Source organism: Balaenoptera physalus (genome assembly GCF_965194825.1).
Source record: "Balaenoptera physalus genome assembly, chromosome: 13".
Classification (NCBI taxonomy): Eukaryota; Metazoa; Chordata; class Mammalia; order Artiodactyla; family Balaenopteridae; genus Balaenoptera; species Balaenoptera physalus.
The window spans coordinates 53,613,566-53,640,108 of NC_138892.1; the positions used below are offsets into that span (position 1 = coordinate 53,613,566).

A 26,543-nucleotide genomic window follows, 5' to 3' on the forward strand; every position below is an offset into this window, starting at 1 on the left:
CTAACAAATATTATTGAGGAAACCTGAACAATTGACATTTGCATGTGATAGTTACCAGCATTCCCCTTCAAGATGGACTATAGGAGAGTCTCTCTATTTTTAATGTATATAACATAGTTTCTTCACAACTTTAATTACTAATGTATCTTCTGGAGAAAGACTGGTATTAATGGAGTTAAAAATGTCTGTGAAAACCTGTGCTGTCACACAAAGCAACTCTCAGATTGGAGACAAAATGGATGAATCAAGTAGACATAGAACTTACTGTTCTCTTGCTGAAACCCAACAAAGCTTATCATTCCCATCTTGTTTCAAAATGTTCATTAGTGCTTGTCTGGATGAATTTTCATAAATGGTTCCTACGAAATTACACAAGTATGGTCTTTCATTATGCAGCATTGACCAATTCGCCTCCACCACAGGAAAATTCCTGTATCTATAAAAATAAGTACATGTGAGTTAATAATATATGACAATAGGGCTAGCAAAATTTCCATAATCCAACATCTTAGGTAGTATGATGATGTAGAGAAAAGAGATTTAAAATATGATTTTCTAAACCCCAAATTATAATTTTCCATTCTTACTCTGGAAAAGTTCCTAAATCTACTGACTTAAAAAAAAAAATTCTCACTTTGACATCTTTTACAAAATTGCTATAGAGACTATGTGCCTAAAGTGCTTTGTTTTTTATATTCTTCAACTTCCATTACTTACCTGAAGTTATAAGACAGGTTGAATTTAAGACCTTAAAGGTATAAAGAATCTTCTACATTCATAATAATCATGATTTAATTAATGTTTTAGGCAGGTGATGGAAAGATTACATAATACATATTGCTATAACACAGAACTCCAACTCCAAAGGCTTATCAAGTAGATTAAAAAAAAAACCCCTCACATCCCACACAGGAAAGGCCTGTTGCAACTGGCCCATTCTAATGGGCATTTGGTAATTCCAGGCATCAAATTATGTGCCTGAACTACAACCTTCACGTAAGAGCAAAGCTTAACGTAACAGTTAGTCTATAACAGGTTTTCTCGATCTCAGCATTACTGCCATTTGGGCCAGATAATTCTCCATTGTGGAGGCTGTCCTCTACATTGTAAGATATTTAGCAGCAGCCCTGGCCTCTATCCACCAGATGCCAGTACAACCTCCTCTCTCCACTTGTAACAACCAAATATATCTCCAGACATTGCCAAATATCTCCTGGGGGCGGGGGTGGTGGTGAAATTGCACCTGGTTGAGAACCACTGATCTACAGAAAAGATACTGGCTTTGTCCAACATTACCAGAGTTATTGTGAAGAAGTAATTCTTTTGTTTCAAAACATTTTACAAATATAGGCTCTACACAAGGGATAGATTTTTCAGAGCACCTTAAACTTGGCTATATCTAACAAACCTTTTTGTCTGCCCTATCCTAAGCCTGCTGAGTCAGAATTTTGTTGTGGAAGGCCAGGGAATATGTCTTATTAATGTGCTTTCCTGGTGATATTTGTGTAGCCAACTGGGCAGCAGTCTAAGGTCACATTTTGTAACCAGTGATAAAATAATGCATAACGAACATCTGATTCAAATACAGTATCATATTACTGAGCTATTTCATAATTCATCCATTCAACAAATATTGAGTGCCTACTCTGTAGGCACTGTTTTAGGCTCTACAGATAAAGTAGTGAACAAAAGAGACAAAAATCCCTGCCATCAGGAAGTTTATGTACTAGTGGCAACTTAAAGTCAACTTACTGTTATTCAAAGGCCCTCTATTAACAGAGTGATACAAAATAAGTTTCCAGTTCTATAGAAAGACTTTACATATATTACATACTATTTAATTACCCTTTCTTTTTACACAACAGATTTGTGCAAATTCTATCAGTCTTAGTTGCAGACCTGAGTATATTATAATCCTCCCAAACCCCAGGGTCAGTGTGCTCTTCATTTAATATTGGATCTAAAGTAAGGATTTAAGGGGACTTTGCTGGCGGTCCAGTGGTTAAGACACCACGCTTCCACTGCAGGGGGCATGGGCTCGATTCCTGGTCAGGGAACTAGGATTCCACATGCCATGTGGCATGGCGCCCCCCCCCCCCAAAAAAAATAAAGTAAGGATTTAAGAAAACTCTGTATCTATATAGTTATATAGGTATAGTTATATAGATTCTATAATTGTTTTAAGAAGGTCCGTCTGTCTGCCATCCACTGCTAAATATTTCTGTAAGGTACTACTGATAAACTTGAAAATTTATCCTATGACTTGGGGTTCTAAAATACAAAAATGTAACTCATCTGCTCTCCTCATAAAAGTCTAAAATACTCTAAAAACATCATTATTATTACCAAAGCATGAGACCAAACCATATTTTTGCCCATAGAAAAGGTTGTACATGGCCTCAATGAGCTCAGAAGAACTACATTTATTACAAATTTAAAACACAATCTTGCTGATACAGAAATTCAGATCTTAGAGTCTAAAAACATGTAATAATATTTGGTACTTACGTTGCTACTCCTAAAGGCCACTGAAAAACATCCATGTTATTAATCCAGGGGCTGTCATATATTATGAAAAGTAGTTCCACAGAGCCTCCATTTCTTTTGAGAAACTGGTTTATCCACTCATTATTACAATGTTCATTTCCAAGCAAAACAACAGCAAGATGCTGGAGTTTTTGAGTTTGCACTAAATTTTGTGCATAAAGTAACCACTGGGTGGCATAAAAGACCTTTGCTTTTTCTCTTCCATTTAGAATGAGTACCACATTATTCTCATCAACAGAGAAGTACCCTGGGACCACAGCTGGACCAGTGATGAAGCTGTTAAAAACAAAACAAAAACAAGAGACAAACAAAAAGAGAACAAAAGTATTTGGTATCAGAAGTTTTAAATCATTTTATATAAAGTATATAATGAAACTTAATCCATATTCTTTCTAGAAATAATTTCTATAACACATGTTTTTTTGAATAACTCTGGATGATGGGACATAGATGTAGATTAATGGGAAACTTTGGTTGTAGACAGATTAATTATATGCAAATTTGTAAGTACCCACAGGAAAAAATATTTACCTTATATATCTAGTAAAAGTATAAATATAAAAATTTGAATGGGAAGATATATATAACAAATTCACGATAGTTAGTGGTTGTGTCTTAGGAGGAAGGAAGAGGAAAGGGCCTGAGGAACAATACAAAGAGAGCATTTATTGCCTTTACTGGAAATATCTAATTCTTTTATGAGGAAAGTTAAATATCTGAAGCAAATATGACAGAGAGCCAGAATTTGTTAGTTCTAGGTGGTGGGTAAATGGGAATCTATTGTATAACTCTCTATTATTTAAGGTATTTAAAAAATGTCATAAAAGGAATAGATACATTTCATAACTCACATTTCATATTATGTGCTGCTTTGAACAACCAATACCATTGAAATATTTTACACGAATATGTATTAAATACAAAAAATACCATTTAACCTATTGTAAACTTAGTTACAATGGTCCTAGATCCTTTGCAACCTGCTCAAACATTTCTTTATAACTTGCTAGAATCTTTTAATATTTAGTACAAATATGCTGAAATCCTGCTTTTTCTGCTTATTGTTGGCGATAAAAACTAACATTATTAAATGCCTTTTATATACATGATACGTAGGCACTCTGCACAGGTTATCTTTAACCTCCACAACAACTCTGCAGAGGAGATTAGTCCCCCATTTTGCATTTGGGAAATCAGGCTTAAGTTGCACAACCTGTGACGGCAGCATCAAGTCTTGAATCAAGATCTAACTTCAGAGCTTGAGTCATTCCCATGACACTATGGTTAACAAGTACTCGAATTAGTAGATATTAGTTAAAACACAAAATATAAATATGTATTTTGTCTGTATACGTACCGTATGAATTCTATGACATTATTCTACAGTGATAAGCTACAGGGATCAGAACTGCATTTTGAGTCTGCCTTGGACAGGAAGATGCCAAATAATTCAGCGATCATTTAGTAATTTAAGAGAATGGGCAGAATCTGTGGGGTTAGAAAGCACTTTAAAGAGGATGATGATAATTATGATAGGTTTAAAATACTTATTATTGGTAGTACATGAACACTTTTTCTCTCCTTTAAAATTATAGGTGGGAATAGTTCTAATTTTATTGATCGACACAAATTAACAAAAGTATGATTCATTCAGGGCACATTTGACCCATCTTGGAATCTCCACAGCTCTCTTTTTGTAGAATGCTCTCACATTCCGGCAAGCAGGCATGTCAGCTCTTATGCTCTGACTAATTGGTTTTCTAGACCTCAAGGCCATGTTCAAGTAATAGTGAAAGCCCCTGGGGTCAATGCTCCGGAGCTAAGGTATAGATCGGAGGTTCCCAAATTTTCTTGGTTCCCAAGACTTTCAGTGTTTTAGTAATTTTTTCAAGCCAGAAGAAATGAGTAATGGTTCAGTTTTTTAAGTTGTTAGATCCAAATAACTTAGTATTTATGTCCTAAGAGCTTAGAAGCCACTTAAGAAATAATACACATACACTGAAGGAAAAAATAATATTCCTATTTCATTCTTAACTAACCACACATACTTAATAATGGGATGTGTGCACCCGTTGAGCACTACACAACTTCTCAAACCTTGGAATCAGAGAGGACACTACCACGGTCACTACCTGTTCCACTTTGATTTTTGCACAGTACTTGGATTTGATCACAGCAACCATAGGAAATCCAGCTCCACAAATGTATGACATCTCTGAAATGGACGTAGGGTGATCTAATGTTGAAACTGTGAACTACCTCAAACTAGTTTGCATGGTGTTTGACAGATGTGAAGTATAATTGTGATTCCTACAAATATTTAAAATATTTTGTGGTGCCCCAGGGTGCTTTATTATACAGTTTGGAAAGCACAGATTTAGGTAAAGAAACTTTAGGGGTAAAAAAAAAAAAATCCCATAAGATTCAGATAGCTGTGTGTGTGCTGGGAGGTGTGTTAGTCAGACTGCAGTGGGTTGAGAAGTGAATGAGAAGTAAGGGGACAGTAAGAACTAAGTGGGGAGAAATGCAAATCAAAACTACAATGAGGTACCATCTCACGCCAGTCAGAATGGCCATCATTAAAATGTATACAAGTTACAAATGCTGGGGAGGGTGTGCAGAAAAGGGAACCTTCCTACACTGTTGGCGGGAATGTAAATTGGTGCAGCCACTATGGAAAACAGTTTGGAGGTTCCTCAAAAAACTAAAAATAGAGTTGCCATATGATCCAGCAATCCCACTCCTGGGCATATATCCAGATAAAACTATAATTCAAAAAGATACATGCACCCCAACGTTCACAGCAGCACTATTCACAATAGCCAAGACATGGAAACAACCTAAATGTCCATTGACAGATGAATGGATAAAGAAGATGTGGTACACATACACAATGGAATATTATTCAGCCATAAAAAATAATGAAATAATGCCATCTGCAGCAACATGGATGGACCTAGAGGTTTTCATACTAAATGAAGTAAGTCAGAAAGAAAAAGGCAAAAACCATATGATATCACTTATATGTGGAATCTAAAATATGACACAAATGAACTTATCTACAAAACAGACTCACAGACATAGAGAACAGACTTGTGGTTGCCAAGGGGGAGGGGGATGGGGGAGGGATGGATTGGGAGTTTGGGATTAGCAGATGCAAAGTATTATATATAGAATGGATAAACAAGGTTCTACTGTATAGCACAGGGAACTATATTCAACATCCTGTGATAAATGATAATGAAAAAGAATATGAAAAAGAATGTACATATATGTATAACTGAATCACTTTGCCGTAGAGCAGAATTAACACAACATTGTAAATCAACTATACTTGAATAAAATAAATTAAAAAAAAGAAGTAAGTGGGGACAGTAAGTGTAGACAACTCTTCTGAAAGTGTGGATGAGAAGGTGAGAACGCAATAATGAGTGAAAGGTGGGAGACAAAGGAGAGCAAGGAAGTAACCGATGGAGCAAGGTCTTGGGATATGCAGAAGGGATACCCAGGTGGAGGGAGTTAATACTGAACACAGGTGAGGGAGATCACCTCATTGTCTGAGAGCTGAGGAAAGAGAGAAGGTTAGGTGAGGGATCACATAGAGATCATGTAGGCAAATGTTAGAGGAGCAGCTAGTTAAGGGAGATAATTGTGGATATTCTTGAGGAAATAGACGCAGGGTTGTCTGCTGAGAAAGCGAGGGTTAGGCAGGTGTTGGGTAGTGGCCTAGAGAAGAGTAGAAAAATCTGCTTTTATTCTTTCTGTATTTTCTGTCTTGAACACATACTAGCTATCCAGTCATGCAAGCTAGAAACCAGGGAGCTGTCCCATTCAATTCTTGCTCTCATCTAATAATCCTTAAATTCTGATAGTTTTGTCCGCAAATTTCTAAAATTCCTGGCTCTGCCAGAATACCACTTCCCAATTTCATCCCTTATTTATATCTCTGCTGGATACTTATAGTTTCCTAACACAATGTCCTGGTCTGCCTGCATTCAGCTGTCTCCTTCAAATCATTTTTCCACATGGCTACTAGAGACATCTACACAAAAAACATACATGACAATTACCACTATCTAGCTTAATCATCTTCAACTGCTTTTCACTGAACAAGAATAAAGTCCAAGAGCTTTAATGTGGCAAATACAAGGCCCATGATGATCTGGCCCTTGCCCTCCACTCCCAATATGAGCTACCCTACCCCATCTTCATGCTTTAGGGATTCCGAATGGTTTGCGATTCTATGCACAACCCAAGCTGTTTATCAGTTCTTAGGCCCTGATATTGCCTCTGCTGGGAATATAATCACTCCTCTCACTGCCTTCCTAAATCCTACTAATCTTTTAAGACTTAGCTCAGGTATCACCTCCTCTAGGAAGCCTTTCTTGATAGGCCCCATATCCCCAACTCTACTCATATTGAGTTAGTGGCCTTCCCTCTATATTTACCTAACAACTAAGGAGTATGCACGTCCTTACCATTATGCTTTGTATAAGGTATAAAAATTATTTATGTGTTTATCTCAGCCACTAGTGTGTGAACTCCCTGAGGCTAGGGAAAAGTATTTTATTCACTTTGAAATCCTCAGAGCCTAGTATGAACTAACTAGCAGGCACTCAAGTAAATGTTGAATGGATAAGCCATAATTCTCTTTAAGGGAGTTATCTGCTCTACCAATTTATTTAAGTTCTCCTACTGCATTTAAAATATAAATCAAGTTTCAAAAATTCAATTTAATAATAAATTTCCAGCTATACATTTATTACATAAAGTAGGGCATATGTATGAGATATTATAGTATATTTATGAATGATAAAAGATGTATTTTAGTTTCCTAAAGTTATTAATCATGCATCAGTCACAAATATCCGTTAGCTGAGAAATGAACATATTAAAGGAGCTCATACACAGAATTTTAAAATGGTGACTTGCTCGTCTAGATTTCTTAGCATATATTTAATAGTCAGAACTTCTAATTTTCAATATTTATTCTTTTTCTGCTAGGTTTGGTGAAAAACTTCCTTCCCAATAAGTACTTTCAAAACTTACAAAGTCCAGAGAAATCATTTGAATATTGAGTTCTAAGCTGAACGTGAGCAAAATATATTTTTTTTAGAATCCAATATAATTTTGTTTCATTTTTTCTAAATTCAATGAGTGCTACTGAACAAACGCTATATGCTATTATATTAAGTGAGTTACAGATAAGATTAATAATTGCCAGCTAAGAGTCTGGCAAATGCCTTGATAAAGAATAAGCGCCCAGATTTCTCCTTAGCAACTGCGGGACCGCGGCGGCGCTTGCCTCCCGGGAGACAAAAGGTAACCTGAGTTTTGTATTTTCTTCGTACTTGAACCATATAGTTTAAAGTTTTTTTTAAAAACCCCTCCCTTGGAGTGGATTAACCAAGATGGCGGAGTAGAAGGACGTGCTCTCACTCCCTCTTGCGAGAGCACCAGAATCACAACTGTCTGCTGGACAATCATTGACAGGAAGACACTGGACTTCACCAAGGAGGATACCCCACGTCCAAGGACAGAGGAGAAGCCACAGTGAGACGGTAGGAGGGGCGCAATCAGAGTAAAATCAAATCCCATAACTGCTGGGTGGGTGACTCACAAACTGGAGAATACTTATACCACAGAAGTCCACCCACTGGAGTGAAGGTTCTGAGCCCCACGTCAGGCTTCCCAACCTGGGGGTCCGGCTACGGGAGAAGGAATTCCTAGAGAATCAGACTTTGAAGCCTAGTGGGAATTGATTGCAGGACTTTGACAGGACTGGGGGAAACAGAGACCCCACTCTTGGAGGGCACACACAAAGTAGTGTGCGCATCGGGACCCAGGGGAAGGAGCAGTGACCCTGGGGGAGACTGAACCAGAGCTACCTGCCAGTGTTGGGGGGGTCTCCTGCAGAGGCGGGGGGTGGCTCTGTTTCACTGTGGGGACAAGGACTCTGGCAGCGGAGGTTCTGGGAAGTGCTCCTTGGTGTGAGCCCTCCCAGAGTCCGCCATTAACCCCACCAAAGAGCCCAGGTAGGCTCCAGTGTTGGGTTGCCTCAGGCAAAACAACCAACAGGGAGGGAACCCAGCCCCACCCATCAACAGTCAAGTGGATTAAAGTTTTACTGAGCTCTGACCGCCACAGCAACAGTCAGCTCTACCCACCACCAGAGCCTCCCATCAAGCCTCTTAGATAGCCTCAACCACCAGAGGGCAGACAGCAGAAGAAAAACTACAATCCTGCAGCCTGTGGACCAAAAACCACAGTTACAGAAAGATAGACAAGATGAAAAGGCAGAGGGCTATGTACCAGATGAAGGAACAAGAAAAAACCCCAGAAAAACAACTAAATGAAGTGGAGATAGGCAACCTTCCAGAAAAAGAATTCAGAATAATGATAGTGAAGATGATCCAGGACCTCGGAATAAGAATGGAGGCAAAGATTGAGAAGATGCAAGAAATGATTAACAAAGACCTAGAAGAATTAAAGAACAAACAAACAGAGATGACCAATACAATAACTGAAATGAAAACTACACTAGAAGGAATCAACAGCAGAATAACTGAGGCAGAAGAACGGATAAGTGACCTGGAAGACAGAATGGTGGAATTCACTGCTGCAGAACAGACTAAAGAAAAAAGAATGAAAAGAAATGAAGACAGCTTAAGAGACCTCTGGGACAACATTAAACGCAACAACATTCGCATTATAGGGGTCCCAGAAGGTGAAGAGAGAGAGAAAGGACCAGAGAAAATATTTGAAGAGATTATAGTCGAAAACTTCCCTAACATGGGAAAGGCAATAGCCACCCAAGTCCAGGAAGCGCAGAGAGTCCCATACAGGATAAACTCAAGGAGAAACACGCCGAGACACACAGTAATCAAAGTGGCAAAAATTAAAGACAAAGAAAAATTATTGAAAGCAGCAAGGGAAAAACGACAAATAAAATACAAGGGAACTCCCATAAGGTTAACAGCTGATTTCTCAGCAGAAACTCTGCAAGCCAGAAAGGAGTGGCATGATATACTTAAAGTGATGAAAGGGAAGAACCTACAACCAAGATTACTCTACCCAGCAAGGATCTCATTTAGATTTGATGGAGAAATCAAAAGCTTTACAGACAAGCAAAAGCTAAGAGAATTCAGCACCACCAAACCAGCTCTACAACAAATGCTAAAGGAACTTTTCTAAGTGGGAAACACAAGAGAAGAAAAGGACCTACAAAAACAAACCCAAAACAATTAAGAAAATGGTCACAGGAACATACATATCGATAATTACCTTAAACATGAATGGATTAAATGCCCCAACCAAAAGACATGGACTGGCTGAATGGATACAAAAACAAGACCCATGTATATGCTGTCTACAAGAGACCCACTTTAGACCTAGGGACACATACAGACTGAAAGTGAGGGGATGGAAAAAGATATTCCATGCAAATGGAAATCAAAAGAAAGCTGGAGTAGCTATACTCATATCAGATAAAATAGACTTTAAAATAAAGAATGTTACAAGAGACAAGGAAGGACACTACATAATGATCCAGGGATCAATCCAAGAAGAAGATATAACAATTATAAATATATATGCACCCAACATAGGAGCACCTCAATACATAAGGCGACTGCTAACAGCTATAAAAGAGGAAATTGACAGTAACACAATCATAGTGGGGGACTTTAACACCTCACTTACACCAATGGACAGATCATCCAAAATGAAAATAAATAAGGAAACAGAAGCTTTAAATGACACAATAGACCAGATAGATTTAATTGATATATATAGGACATTCCATCCAAAAACAGCAGATTACACGTTCTTCTCAAGTGCGCATGGAACATTCTCCAGGATAGATCACATCTTGGGTCACAAATCAAGCCTCAGTAAATTTAAGAAAATTGAAATCATATCAAGCATCTTTTCTGACCACAACGCTATGAGATTAGAAATGAATTACAGGGAAAAAAACGTAAAAAAGACAAACACATGGAGGCTAAACAATACGTTACTCAATAACCAAGAGATCACTGAAGAAATCAAAGAGGAAATCAAAAAATACCTAGAGACAAATGACAATGAAAACACGACGACCCAAAACCTATGGGATGCAGCGAAAGCAGTTCTAAGAGGGAAGTTTATAGCTATACAAGCCTACCTAAAGAAACAAGAAAAATCTCAAGTAAACAATCTAAACTTACACCTAAAGAAACTAGAGAAAGAAGAACAAACAAAACCCAAAGTTAGCAGAAGGAAAGAAAACATAAAGATCAGAGCAGAAATAAATGAAATAGAAACAAAGAAAACAATAGCAAAGATCAATAAAACTAAAAGCTGGTTCTTTGAGAAGATAAACAAAATTGATAAGCCATTAGCCAGACTCATCAAGAAAAAGAGGGAGAGGACTCAAATCAATAAAATCAGAAATGAAAAAGGAGAAGTAACAACAGACACTGCAGAAATACAAAGCATCCTAAGAGACTACTACAAGCAACTTTATGCCAATAAAATGGACAACCTGGAAGAAATGGACAAATTTTTAGAAAGGTATAACCTTCCAAGACTGAACCAGGAAGAAACAGAAAATATGAACAGACCAATCACAAGTAATGAAATTGAAACTGTGATTAAAAATCTTCCAACAAACAAAAGTCCAGGACCAGATGGCTTCACAGGTGAATTCTATCAAACATTTAGAGAAGAGCTAACACCCATCCTTCTCAAACTCTTCCAAAAAATTGCAGAGGAAGGAACACTCCCAAACTCATTCTATGAGGCCACCATCACCCTGATACCAAAACCAGACAAAGACACTACAAAAAAAGAAAATTATAGACCAATATCACTGATGAATATAGATGCAAAACTCCTCAACAAAATACTAGCAAACAGAATCCAACAACACATTAAAAGGATCATACACCACGATCAAGTGGGATTTATCCCAGGGATGCAAGGATTCTTCAATATACGCAAATCAATCAATGTGATACACCATATTAACAAATTGAAGAAGAAAAACCATATGATCATCTCAATAGATGCAGAAAAAGCTTCTGACAAAATTCAACACCCATTTCTGATAAAAACTCTCCAGAAAGTGGGCATAGAGGGAACCTACCTCAACATAATAAAGGCCATATATGACAAACCCACAGCAAACATCATTCTCAATGGTGAAAAACTGAAAGCATTTCCTCTAAGATCAGGAACAAGACAAGGATGTCCAGTCTCACCACTATTATTCAACATAGTTCTGGAAGTCCTAGCCACGGCATTCAGAGAAGAAAAAGAAATAAAAGGAATACAAATTGGAAAAGAAGAAGTAAAACTGTCACTGTTTGCGGATGACATGATACTATACATAGAGAATCCTAAAACTGCCACCAGAAAACTGCTAGAGCTAATTAATGAATATGGTAAAGTTGCAGGATACAAAATTAATGCACAGAAATCTCTTGCATTCCTATACACTAATGATGAAAAATCTGAAAGAGAAATTATGGAAACACTCCCATTTACCATTACAACAAAAAGAATAAAATACCTAGGAATAAACCTACCTAGGGAGACAAAAGACCTGTATGCAGAAAACTATAAGACACTGATGAAAGAAATTAAAGATGATACCAACAGATGGAGAGATATACCATGTTCTTGGATTGGAAGAATCAACATTGTGAAAATGAGTATACTACCCAAAGCAATCTACAGATTCAATGCAATCCCTATCAAATTACCAATGGCATTTTTTACGGAGCTAGAACAAATCATCTTAAAATTTGTATGGAGACACAAAAGACCCCGAATAGCCAAAGCAGTCTTGAGGCAAAAAAATGGAACTGGAGGAATCAGACTCCCTGACTTCAGACTATACTACAAAGCTACAGTAATCAAGACAATATGGTACTGGCACAAAAACAGAAACATAGATCAATGGAACAAGATAGAAAGCCCAGAGATTAACCCACGCACCTATGGTCAACTAATCTATGACAAAGGAGGCAAAGATATACAATGGAGAAAAGACAGTCTCTTCAATAAGTGGTGCTGGGAAAACTGGACAGCTACATGTAAAAGAATGAAATTAGAATACTCCCTAACATCATACACAAAAATAAACTCAAAATGGATTAGAGACCTAAATATAAGACTGGACACTATAAAACTCTTAGAGGAAAACATAGGAAGAACACTCTTTGACATAAATCACAGCAAGATCTTTTTTGATCCACCTCCTAGAGTAATGGAAATAAAAACAAAAATAAACAAATGGGACCTAATGAAACTTCAAAGCTTTTGCACAGCAAAGGAAACCATAAACAAGACGAAAAGACAACCCTCAGAATGGGAGAAAATATTTGCAAACGAATCAACGGAAAAAGGATTAATCTCCAAAATATATAAACAGCTCATTCAGCTCAATATTAAAGAAACAAACACCCCAATCCACAAATGGGCAGAAGACCTAAATAGGCATTTCTCCAAAGAAGACATACAGACGGCCACGAAGCACATGAAAAGATGCTCAACATCACTAATTATTAGAGAAATGCAAATCAAAACTACAATGAGGTATCACCTCACTCCTGTTAGAATGGGCATCATCAGAAAATCAACAAACAACAAATGCTGGAGAGGGTGTGGAGAAAAGGGAACCCTCTTGCATTGTTGGTGGGAATGTAAATTGATACAGCCACTATGGAGAACAGTATGGAGGTTCCTTAAAAAACTAAAAATAGTATTACCATATGACCCAGCAATCCAACTACTGGGCATATAACCAGAGAAAACCACAATTCAAAAAGACACATGCACCCGAATGTTCATTGCAGCACTATTTACAATAGCCAGGTCATGGAAGCAACCTAAATGCCCATCAACAGACGAATGGATAAAGAAGTTGTGGTACATATATACAATGGAATATTACTCAGCCATAAAAAGGAACGAAATTGAGTCATTTGTTGAGAAGTGGATGGATCTAGAGACTGTCATACAGAGTGAAGTAAGTCAGAAAAACAAATATCGTATATTAATGCATGTATGTGGAACCTAGAAAAATGGTACAGATGAGCCGGTTTGCAGGGCAGAAGTTGAGACACAGATGTAGAGAATGGACATATGGACACCAAGGGGGGAAAACTGCGGTGGGGTGGGGATGGTGGTGTGCTGAATTGGGCGATTGGGATTGACATGTATACACTGATGTGTATAAAATTGATGCCTAATAAGAACCTGCAGTATAAAACAACAAACAAACAAAACAACTAATACTAAACTTTCATTGGGTTATTTGTATGGAAATATGTTAATATAAATGTTTCAGACATTACATGAAATTTCTAAAAATCTTATATTTGTATTTGTATGGAAATATGTTAATATAAATGTTTCAGACATTATATGAAATTTCTAAAAATCTTATATTTGTATTTGTATGGAAATATGTATGGAAATATGTTAATATAAATGTTTCAGACATTACATGAAATTTCTAAAAATCTTATATGTTCTGGTATAATGTTATAAGTAATAATCCTAGTTATTACTTTAAAATGTATATCTCAGAAATAACTAATTTTCTTGTCAACTGCATTATTATGAACTTTCATCAAATCTTTAACAGTGGTCATTTTTAAGTCTTTTGTCATTTACAGACAGTTCTGGGTGTACTCTGATGATTTTGCAAATATGTTCCTATAAAAGGCTTTTATCTTCAAGAAATTCATGGAAAAGACTCTGACAAGTACAGGTTTCTGGTAACTGACTGTACTGCTGAACTGAATGAATAAGCATTTTCAGAACTCTAATGAAAAACTGATGAACTCATAAAAGTGCTAACAAAAGATCAAGATGAAAAAAAAAATTAATTACATGGGACTGAGTGAACTGATGAGGATGAGTATAATTTTTGTGACTTTCTGTCTGAATTAAAAAAAAAAATCCCACAAGGACTCAGAGGCAAAGAATATACAAATCAATTTTCACTGCAAAGTAAAGGAGCTGTTACAGTGGAGGATTACTGGACTGAATATCAATATTATGACATAGTATGAGTGTGTTTCATGTTTGGTAATTGCAATCATTGTTGCTTTTCTTGTGGTCATCCATGTATAATGCTTGGTGTCAGTCTATTTATCTCTTGTAAAAATAAAATACAGTGTGTGTGTGTGTGTGTGTGAAAAATAAATAAATAAAACAGATGCCAGAAAAAAAAAAAAAAGCATGCAAAAAAAAAAAAAAAAAAAAGAATAAGCGCCCAAGCTAAACCATCCACACAGCTCTCAGCCATTGAATTCTACATCATTTTTGGTTAATAAATAGTTTTAGAAAATAGGTATACTGAACCCATGAATGGCCCTTACATTTGAATAGCTGTTGCAATTCACCCTACTTTTGTGGCCAGCATCATTGCCATGACTCCATGCCTCCCGAATTCAGTGTTTATGATGGAACACTCCCACCCTCATACTAGCTTGGCTGGAGTGGGAGAATGGGCATTATGAAAAATTAACTATATTGTCTTTGTTTACCAATGAAAATTTTATTTGAGATCTGTATTGATCTATGGTCCAGTATATGACTGAAATATAGTGTAGCCATTAATATTATCTATAAAAGCTTTCACTCACTGTAATGAGTAGTGAGCTCACTAAATTCTTATAATAGTAATATCTGGAAATTCTAAAAATAGGAATCAGACACATTTTATCATGATCTTCAGAGATAAGTTCAACTTTTTCATAAGGAGCAGATGCTCATTGAAAATATAATTGAATTTAGGACTTCCCTGGTGGCGCAGTGGTTAAGAATCTGCCCGCCAATTCAGGGGACACAGGTTCATGCCCTGGTCGGGGAAGATCCCATATGCTGTGGAGCAACTAAGCCCATGCACCACAACTACTGAGCCTGCGCTCTAGAGCCCACGAGCCACAACTACTGAGCCTGCGCTCTAGAGCCTGTGTGCCATAACTACTGAAGCCTGTGTGCCTAGTGCCCATGCTCCGCAATGAGAGAAGCCACTGCAATGAGAAGCCCGCGCATCGCAACGAAGAGTAGTCCCCACTCGCCACAACTAGAGAAAGCCTGTGTGCAGCGACAAAAGACCCAACACAGCCAAAAATAAATAAAATAAATATACTTATTTTTTTAAAAAAAGAAAGTATAATTGAATTTAGGTAACAACGAATTAAGTAATTTAGCATCTAACTTTTGTTTTATCAAATGGGTAGACATTTATATATCTTATGATAATGCCTGCACATGCACATTACAGAATTCTGAAGGCAGTCTTATGGGGATAATCAAAGGTCATGATAAGCAGAAGACTCCTCCTAAGAAATTAAACATAAAGTTGCCCTTTGAAATTAAACTATAAATGAACATATGACGGATATGAGCAGAGACAGGAAAAGTTCCTTCAAGAGACAGAATGGGTGCCATGCTAGCTTGTAACCTAACTGAACACATTAACATAACACATGTATCAAAAAGGTGTTTATTAGGAGGTATGTGGTGGAGAGATAATAGACAATAATGGAAACACAGAAAAAAGGAGAACTGAAAGGTAGGGAGATGTTGCAGTACCTATTTAAGTAACAGTAAAAATAATAAAACTAATAACAAGACTTCTATAGTGATTACCATGTGCCAGATACTGGTCTAAGCACTGTATATCTATTAGTGTGTTTAATCTTCAAAACAATCCTGTGAAATAGAAACTAATATTTACCTTAATAATTATTTTAAATTATTATATTATAATTATATATATTATAAATATATTATAATTATATATATTACATTATATTATAATTATTTCAAACTCAAGGAAATCCAGGCACTGAGAGGTTAAGAAACTTGCCAGGGTCAGACACTAGTAAGAGGTAAAGCTGGAATTGGAACTGAGATATTCTGGCTTCAGAGTCTGTGCCCTTAACAACTCAGTCACATTGCTACACTGCCCAGAGGTGACTGGACTTCACCAGGCTGCCTCACAAGTTCAGTTTTCCCTGCATGTATTCATCTATTCACATCCTGAGCACAGACTATGTATGGTACTGACTCAGTGGTGAACATGGAGTCATTCATTTCTTCCCTTCTGAAAAACACAGATTTGGAAGTGCTATATAGAGTTATACCCCACATTTTGATTCCATATTAATCAAACAACTTTCAAATATTTAGTTATCACCTGTAGTCTGCCTATATGGAAAGAATGTACTGGTCAAGCCAATACAAACATGTGGACTGACTGATAGTTCTATTTCCATTCTGAGTTATTTACTTGATATTCTGGATTACATTATTTGGGCCTATGAATAGATAAGAATCAGCATTCAGGAGGTTGATCGACCCTGGAACACTGAGGATACCCTTTCTATTTTCTGTCTCAGAAGTGTTGTGAAATTAATGTTAAATGATATAAGCTCTTTGTAAACTTAAAGGTTTATTTAAATAGAATGTATTTATGCTTATTTAAAGGATTTTGATAGTATTTAGAGACTCTTTCTATATCTTCAAGATGAGCCATTACTGCCAATTCACTTTTGGTCAAATAAAAATGAATGTGTTGGGACCTCCCTGGTGGCGCAGTGGTTAAGAATCCACTTGCCAATGCAGGGGACATGGGTTCGAGCCCTGTTCTGGGAAGATCCCACGTGCCACGGAGCAACTAAGCCCGTGTGCCACAACTACTGAGCCTGCACTCTAGAGCCCGTGAGCCACAACTACTGAAGCCCGTGCGCCTAGAGCCCGTGCTCCGCAACAAGAGAAACCACCACAATGAGAAGCACACGCACCACAATGATGAGGAGTCCCCACTCGCCGCAACTATAAAAAGCCCGCGCGCAGCAACAAAGATCCAATGCAGCCAAAAATAAATAAATAAAATAAATAACTTAAAAAAAAAGAATGTGTCGAAACATTTAAGTTAGTACCCATGTAGCCTGATTCAAATCAAAACTTGCAATTTCATAAAAGTTTATTAATTTTGGATCAATTACGTATGCTACTTTCCATGAACCTAAAACTTTAATAAGCTGTTTAAAAAAATCTGCTACAATAGTGAACTTCCTTGAATACACAGTTCTCTTAAATTCTGAAAGGAAACAGCATTGTTATTTAATCATAATATAAAATCTCAGGTAAAAATTTCAGAAGGAAACAGGAAGTTAGTTTTTCTTTTGGGAGTTAATGTCGTTTGCTCAAAACCTTTGCTGTAGTAACACTGTATATTAACTTCTCTAGGAATTTCAAATAATTCTTTTGAAAATTCTAATATATATTGTAGGTAGACCTAATAGACTAATACTCATAACACATGTTTACTTTTAAAACAGCAAAATGTTAGATTTATATGCATAATATATATTTACTTTCAAACACCCAAATCCAACTATTTTAAGTTTAGGATTATGTATAAACTCTTCAATGGGATTAGATCAGTAGAAGCCTGGAGATAAAAGGAAAAATAATCATTACCAATGATGATTTAAAAGCCTGTTTACTTTTCAAGAATGATTACTTTGAAAAGATAATGCAATGAAATTGCTTTCCAAGTGTGTATACAGTAAATAAAGAATTAAAAGAGCAGTGAAAATTCAAATGAAACTGATATTAACTATAGCTCTTCCTCTTGATTTCTGTGAGAAATAAATGGAAACCTAAAGGAAACCATAATCTTTGGTTCACATTTTTTTCCCTTAATAATATAATTGTTAAATGAAATAAGCATTTTAAAATAATTATTTTTGGTTTTTATTTCAATAAGAAGGCAAAATCTAATAGAAAATAGCATTCTTTCATTGTCACAATATTTCTAAATAAAATGATCTTAATTCTATTTAAAAATCTTCAGAAAATATGCAATCACAGATAAAAAGTTTTATAAAAATAAGAGTGTAAAAATGTCAATAATACATTGGTTTTATTGAATTAAAAAAAGATTTCTGAATATTGCAGTAAAATGGTAATCTATACTATCAAATCATGATAGAACTCATATATGAAATGTTTTGATAAAAATTTCAAAACTAATACCAGTAGCTTTGCTACCACGTGAATATATAAAAATATGTGAATCTATTACATGAAGGAGAAAAATAAAAATACTTTAAGTTTGCATATTATTCCCCCAACATATAGAATGTTACATGTTTATCAACAACCAAATGTTACAAAATTTAGAGCATGAACTTTTCCATATAATCAGAAATGTTTTGATTAAAATGAAATAGACACATGATTCCAAAAAAACTCGTATTTTGTAACATCCAATTTTATAAGAAAATGTTTAAGGTAAGCTTTAACTACAAATACATATACATGAGATTTACCTCTCCATCCTTCACAAGTTGAAGTGAAAATATTTTCTATAAATATTGATATATTTTCCTCTGATTTTTCTTCTAGTATTTACATAAAAAATTGTACAGCAACATATAAAGGTTAATGTTGCACAATTAATACCTGTAATGTGTTCTTCCAACAACTAAATTTCCTTCTCTCCGCTGAGCAGTCACATCAGTGGGCTCAAGTAAACCTTCAAAAATATGCTCCCAGAGATACAAACCTGTAATTAAAAAAACAAAAAATGAAAGCATTTACCTTCTGGTGTACTCTAGTGTGTGAGATGAATTTATGTTCTGCTCTTTCATATCATTTGATCAGGAAACCAGATTCTATTCCTCTTTGGGCTCAAAATCATCAATATGGCAGCTAATGTATGAGAGACTAAACTCAGAGGTTGTCAGTGTAAAATGTGGGTTATATTAAAGACAAAAAACTCTCTTACTCTAAATTTGAGAAACCCCTAATTATCACTGGACCTTTACTACCTATCTTATCCTGAAATGTGTTATATTACAGTGTAAGTTACAATATGATTACAGTGTAAGTTACTGTATGATTAGGACTGTTTCTATATTATAACAAACTGGGGGTGGAGTCACCATCTTGTGCCAAACAGAACCAGAGAAGCTCATGTATGTACATATACATTCAACATGTCAAGGAGATATTACCTCCTCCCCACCTGAACACACATCCTTCACTGCATGATGCCCTCTGCAAACAAATGCCACTGTGTCTTTTCTCCTTAGGCTGGCCCCTACATTTTATCATGATCTCACCTGAATGAAAGCTCTGAGAGTAGAGGTCTCAGAGCTCTGTACTGTCATACAATGAGGTAATCTGGAGATGAGGAGGTAATCAGGGAGCCCAATTACATAAATGTAACTAAAAAGTTACACTGAGAGATGTGTTTTGTTCCATTCTCATTACACCGTGGTACTAAAAGACACACACAAAACCCATGTTTAAAGACTTGGCTAATCAGATAAAGCTTTCCAAATATGGTAGGCTGAGTAATGCTTTCCTCCAACCCAAGATGTCCAAAGATGAAATCTCTAGCACCTATGAATGTTAACTTTACAAAGCAAAAGAGAACTTCTAAATGTGATTAAGATAAGGATGCTGAGGTGGAGAGATTATGGGTGGGTCCTATGTAATCACAAGGGTCCTCAGGAAAGGGAGGCAGGAGACTGAAAACGAGGGAAAGAGAAGTGGGGAGCAAGCAGAAGTCAGAGTGAGGTGGGGCTGTGAGTCAAGGAATGCAGGCAGTCACTAGAAACTGTAAAAGGCAAGGAAACAGATGCTCCTCTAGAGCCTCCAAAGGGAATATAGCCCTGTGGACACATTTTAGATTTCTGCCTTCAGAAACGTAAGCTAATAAACTTATGGTGACTGCAGTTAATAATACTGTATTGCATATTTGAGAGTTGCTAAGAAAGTAGATCTTAAAAGTTCTCATCACAAGAAAAAAAATTGTAACTATGTGAGGTGATGGATGTTCACTAGACTTACTATGTTGATCCTTTCAAAATATATACAATGTATCAAATCATTATGTAGTACACCTGAAACATATTTATAAAATGTTATATGTCACTTACAGATCAATTTAAAAAATGTGTTGTTTTAAGCCACTAAATTTTTGGTAATTGGTTATGGCAGCTAAAGGAACCTATAGATTATGTAGCAATAGATTATGGTACCTGGAAATGGGGTGCTGCTGTAACAAATACTTAAAAATCTGGAAGTGCCTTTGGAATTGGGTAATGGGGAAAGGCTGGAAGAATTTTGAGAAGCATGATTAAAAAACACCTAGATTAGATTGCCTTGAACAGACTGGAGGTAGAAATATGGATGTTAGTGACTCAGTTCTGAAAACTCAGAAGAAAGTGAGGAGAAGAGTAGAAAAAAACCTGTGTCATCTTAGAGAATACCGAAATCACCATAAACTGACTGTTGGTAAAAATATGCACATTATCACCTTAAAAACACCTACAAATAAAATTCTTTTTCTGTGGCCAGGCAGGCCCCATTTGAGACTGGCTTCTGCAGCCCAGTCCAGGGAGGTGTTAGGGATGTGCACCAAAGTGCTTCCCAAACATGTGCAGGTTAGGGGAGGGGTCTGATTCTAAGTGAAAGTTGATGCTCAGGTCTCCCAGCCAGGTTTGTGTCCAGTCCTGAGACATGAAGCAGCAGCCTGCCAGATCCAGAGTCCCTACAACTGAGGGGGGAGAGAGGATCCTGGAAACAGGACTGCTCTGGGTCTGAAGTGCTGCTAAATTTAAAATTAAAAAACAAAAACCTGACAGCAGCTTTTAAATTGTCTTCTCCTATTTCATTGTATTTTTTTTAACTTGCCATAATGGTAGAAAAATATTTTGCTGAAATGATTTTGATGATTTTTGTCCTATCTTGTTTATAAAAGGAAAAGAAATATACATACTTCAAATTTTGTGACTTTGTGAAGGTTTCTTTAAGATGTGCATGCCTTTCTGCTTGCTCTAGCAAATGTTTTACTACTGGGAAAAAAAAATATGCACATTAAAATTGCTCTTGGTAGGGGCTCAGAAGGAAATGAGGAACATGTCATTAGAGACCGGAGAAAAGGGGAGCTTTGTTATACAGTAGCAGAAAGTTTAGCTGAATTGTGTCCTACAGTTATATGCAAAGCAGAACTTGTAAACGATAAACTTGGATAGTTAGCTGAAGAGATTTCTAAGTAAAGTGTTGAAGTTGTGGCCTGGTTTCATCTTGCTGATTACAGTAAAATATGAGTTGAAAAGAGAGACTGAGGAAAAAACTGGTAAGCAAAAAGGAACAATGACTTGATGATTTCGGAAATTCTTAGCCTATTCAGATTGCAAAAGAGGTGAAAAATTAGGAGATTCACTGTCAAGGAAGCATGCTCTGGAGAGAAGGCTAAGGATGTAGGTGACATCCTTTTGCTAATGCCTGGTCAGAATACTCAATCACAAAGAGGGTTTTCTGAAAATATTAGGTGTTAATTTATGGATCTCCTTAGCCATCTCAGCAGAAGTTAGAAATAGAGATGGGATTATCCAGGTAAAACCTGTGGAGGAACTCTTGTCTATAAAAGCAAATCTTTGTGACATAAATGGGAGACCCACAAGGTTCTTGAGAATGTTATATTAGCAGAAACACTGCCAGCTTGGACTAAAAGGGACAGAGACAGCTTGAAATGAAACAAGCTTATTGGACTCCCAAAATCCTAATAGCAGGAACACAATGATAAAACTACTGAGCTGCAAACACATGCTAACCTTCCTGAAAATGGAAGGATGACTTCCCAAGCATGGAGCTGAAAGCCCAGAAGTAAAGCTCTGAGCCACACAGTACTCCCAGGCATTGAAACCTAATGGAGTTTGCCTGGCTGGATATCAAAATTGCTTAAACCTGTGACTCCATTTTCCTTCCATTTTCTCCCTTTTGGAATGGGAATTTCTATAACTGGTATCCTATGACTGTGCCTGATGAATGCAGTGCTTGATAAAGCTCATCTGGACACTTTGTGCCTATTGGATTGAAATGAGAAAAGTCTGGAAACATGAAACCTGTTAAGAAGTCGATATAACTAAAAACTAGAATGGGGAAGTGGAAATTTAAAGGAAGAAATTAATATTAGAGATTTTATAGAGAAAAAAATTGCTAGAACTTGATGACTGGATGCCTGGGTCTGGGTACTAGAACTTCAGAGGTCAGTAGTAATTTTCAAGGATGTATATATGTATGTATGCAAGTGTCTATGAATTTATGAAACATCATGGGTCAGGCACTACTATTCTGTTTACCTTCCTTTCACCTGGTACCTTCTATCCACATCCCTTACTGTACATAAATCTAACTAATGTTTTATGGCCAAAGAAAGCCCCTTCTAACTCACTAAATTCTTTGACTCTTCTGTCATTGAGGGTCTCCCATTCTCTAATTGAGCATATCATATAACTTGGAACACTACACTCTCATGATACTCAGAGCAAAAATGCTTTTGTGGGCAAACAAGTTTAATCAACTACATACTATATCCCCTTCTTAGACATTCACAATGAACACTGGCATATTAAAGGCTCTGACAAAGCCCTGCAATAAAGAACCATGTTCAACTTTGTTCAGTTCAATGTTTCCCAAACTTGTTTGGCCATTAAGGGCAGGGGCCACATCTTATACTCGTGCATCAAGTGTCCAATAAACACATAATTCCATGAAAATTCAGTTGACATAGGCATTTCAGTATAATTATGCATACACAGCCCACTCTCTGTATTGACAAATAAAGCTGTGCTCTGCTAAAGACCAACAATAGAATATATGTGTGCATGTGTGTGTTTGTGTGTGTGCATTTACACAGATGTTGTCTAACAGAAAAGAGAAATGGAATATTGAGAAAAAGTGAAAAAATGCATCAGGATGTCTTAACAAATGACGAAATAAACTGTAAATATATTAACAAAGTGCTTTTAACATGTCTTAGCTTTAAACATTAACTTACCAATGGCAGCTTTGCCCCAGATTTGTACATGGAAGTCTTTTTTCTCTTTTGTGGACTTATTTAATATCTGCAGTCTGTGTTTTTGCTCATTTTTTTCATCTTCTTCCCAAGGATTCCATTCTTCACTTCTCAAAGTAGATTGTTCTATGTTACAAAAAGAGTAACAAGTGTTATCAATAAGGTAGAGCTGCAGTTGTAGATAAATTCAAGCCATTTAAATTAGATGTTAGGGAGTTTTAATTGCATCCTAACTTCAATTTTTCAAAGACATAAAGCAACAGAATTTGAACTGGTTAAACACTGTAAAAATAAAAAAAGGAAATCATAATTTTGATTGAACCGTTACCCTGAAAGAGCTTGATATAAAATAATAAAATGTTAACACGAGGCAGGAAATCCTCTCTCCCAAACAAAGCCTTCTAAAATGACTGGGTACAGTAATATGCATCAAGTTACAAGTTTAACTTTTGCCAGTTCTTTACAGATCGCATATATGTAACACAATCTATACATAAACACTTGACTTCAACATGAAAAGTGTCCCACAGTTTCAGATACTATTGCGCAAAATTCTGAAAGAAGGGAGAAATAAGCCTGAGTCCGATCCTGACATAGGTCAAAATACAAGAGAGGGGATCAAAACTTGGAGATGAAGCCCTCTGGCCTTCCGAAGTTGCGGCAGGATTAGAGAAGGCTCCTTGTTTCAATACGGGAATAGATGTCCTTAAGCCAGCGGCATTCCAGCGAATCTCTGGCATTTCGTGACAATATCTTGGATATTTAAGATGTATTTTAAAGGTGTGCACACCTGTCAGCCCCAGGGATAGGGAGTGGGGACGGCGTGCGGGACGGGCGAGGACGGTGGCATTCATACATCCTCCAATCCCGAGGCCTGGGCTGGCTACCGAGAGCTGAAGGAGGAAAAGCGCACCCCGGGGCCCGGGGGCAATCCCGGACCCGAGAGCGGGACCGGTGGCCGCGCGGCTCCGCTAGCCCAGCCCCCACCAGCCCGCAGCCCCGAGTCCCGGCGCGCAGCCGAGGAGGGAGGCCGCGGGGCGGTGTCCTACCTCGGCCGCGCCTCTCCCGCGCCGGGGCAGCCCCCTTCCTGAGGCCCCGCAAAGACGCGTCCTGCGTCCGGCGGCGGCGCCCGAAGAAGACGTGGTAGGCGGCGTAGATGGAGAAGAGGCAGTACAGGGCGATAAGAATCGAGCAGAGACGCTTCCGCGTCAGCCGCATCCCACTCAGCCTTCCCCTCAGGCCACCACCACTGTGGAGATGGGCCTGAGGGGAAGCCGCCACTCAGCGCCGCGGCCCTACCGTCGCCGGGTGCAGACTCAGGCCCTGCCGGAGGGAGTAGTCACCCGAAACGGACCCGCCCGCCGCTTCCGCCCCGACGCGCCCCGACCCCGCCCCTCGCCCCGCCCAGGACTCGCCCTCGGCCCCGCCCTCAGCCCCGCCTAAGCCTCTCTGTGGCTCCTCTGTCCCGCCCTGCCATCGGCCCCGCCCTTTCGGGGAGCGCTAAGATCCTTCTTGCCTCGGACTCTGGAATCGGGCGTTGGAAGACCAAACCTTCGCCCGCGCCAATCCCTGACCTCTGCAGTGTATCCACGGCCACTTTCAACCCTGCCCATCTTCCGATGTACAGAAAGACTTCACCATCACGTGACCGCAAAGAAAAAAAACCAAAACAGCGCCTTAGTCCGTTAAGGCCACATGAAGGCATGGACCATGGCAGTTTTTGTTCAACATGTGATCTTCATCCCAGCCTGCTGTATTGACAGACGAATGAATATAAATGTCCATTAAAAAATTTAAGTGGTGGTAGTGGCACAACATTGGAATGTAATTCCCACTCAACGGTACACTTAGAAATGGTTAGAATGGCAAACATCATATTATATATACCTTGCTACAATAAAAATATGAAAAAAATTGAGTTTAATTACTATGATGTGACTTGAATGCACATAGGCATGCAGTCTTTTGTCAAACAGAGGCTGTAAAATTGAATGTTGTCTAACAATTTTCTATGTCAAGCCTTGCTAAGTTGGGCTATTTTCTTTTTTGGTCAGTTGTATCTGGTTTTGCTGTTCAACTTGTCTGGCAGTCTTCTTAGCTGGAAAGCTTGTAGGACATGAGTGTGGAGTAGACTGTTAGTTAGAGCTTTAAGTTGTGTTCTGACAGATTCAACTCTACCCCGATGCAGTCTTAACATTTCTGGATAAAGTTTCCAACCTCTCTGTTGGTAAAAGCTTACCTTTAATGAATTGGTTTTTTTAAAGATTTTTTTCCCTGTGGATGATTTTTAAATTCTTTATTGAATTTGTTACAATATTGCTTCTGTTTTATGTTTTGGTTTTTTGCCCGCAAGGCATGTGGGATCTTAGCTCCCCAATCATGGATGGAACCTGCACGCCCTTCATTGGAAGGGGAAGTCTTAACCACTGGACTGAACTTCATTTGAAACAATTTTGCTAGACTGTATGTGACAGCTGTCATATCAGCGTACATTAAAAAAAAAGACATCAGAATTGCTGAGTTTTCGTGTAGCCATTTTAATATTGAAGATGGAAGAAAAAAGCAACATTTTCAGCATATTATGATTTATTATTTCAAGAAAGGTAAAAATGCAACTGAAACACAAAAAAAGATCTGTGCAGTGTATGGAGAAGGTGCTGTGACCGATCAAACATGTCAAAATTGGTTTGAGAAGTTTCGTGCTGGAGATTTCTCGCTGGACGATGCTCCACGGTCGGGTAGACTAGCTGAAGTTGATAGCGATCAAATCAAGACATTAATTGAGAACAATCAACGTTATACCACGCGGGAGATAGCTCACATACTCAAAATATCCAAATCAAGCATTGGAAATCATTTCCACCAGCTTGGCCATGTTAATTGCTATGATGTTTGGGTTCCACATAAGTTAAGCGAAAAAACCTTCTGGACAGGATTTCCGCATATGATTCTCTACTTAAATGTAATGAAAACGTTCTTTTTTTTTTTTTTTTTTTTTTGGCTGCGCTGGGTCTTTGTTGTTGCGTGCGGGCTTTCTCTAGTTGCAGCGAGCGGGGGCTACTCTTCATTGCGGTGCGTGGGCTTCTCATTGCAGTGGCTTCTCTTGTTG

General features: G+C 37.7%; 1 protein-coding gene across 2 annotated transcripts in view; it reads right to left on the reverse strand.

Annotated features, from left to right (window-relative positions):
- The window catches only part of RXYLT1 (ribitol xylosyltransferase 1), a 36,867-nt gene extending 12,054 nt beyond the window's left edge, over positions 1-24,813 (reverse strand). Inside the window, exons 1-5 of one of the 2 annotated variants that reach the window (XM_082422865.1) lie at positions 24,484-24,812; positions 23,417-23,560; positions 19,027-19,129; positions 2,509-2,823; positions 266-436 (exon numbers count right to left, since the gene is read on the reverse strand). In XM_082422865.1, the coding sequence (XP_082278991.1) occupies positions 266-436; positions 2,509-2,823; positions 19,027-19,129; positions 23,417-23,560; positions 24,484-24,652 (902 nt within the window). In that variant the 5' untranslated portion in view covers positions 24,653-24,812. Of the gene's footprint in view, positions 1-265; positions 437-2,508; positions 2,824-19,026; positions 19,130-23,416; positions 23,561-24,483 lie in introns of both variants that reach the window. The other variant, XM_082422864.1, reaches the window with a different exon arrangement.
- Between the last annotated feature and the right edge of the window lie 1,730 nt (positions 24,814-26,543).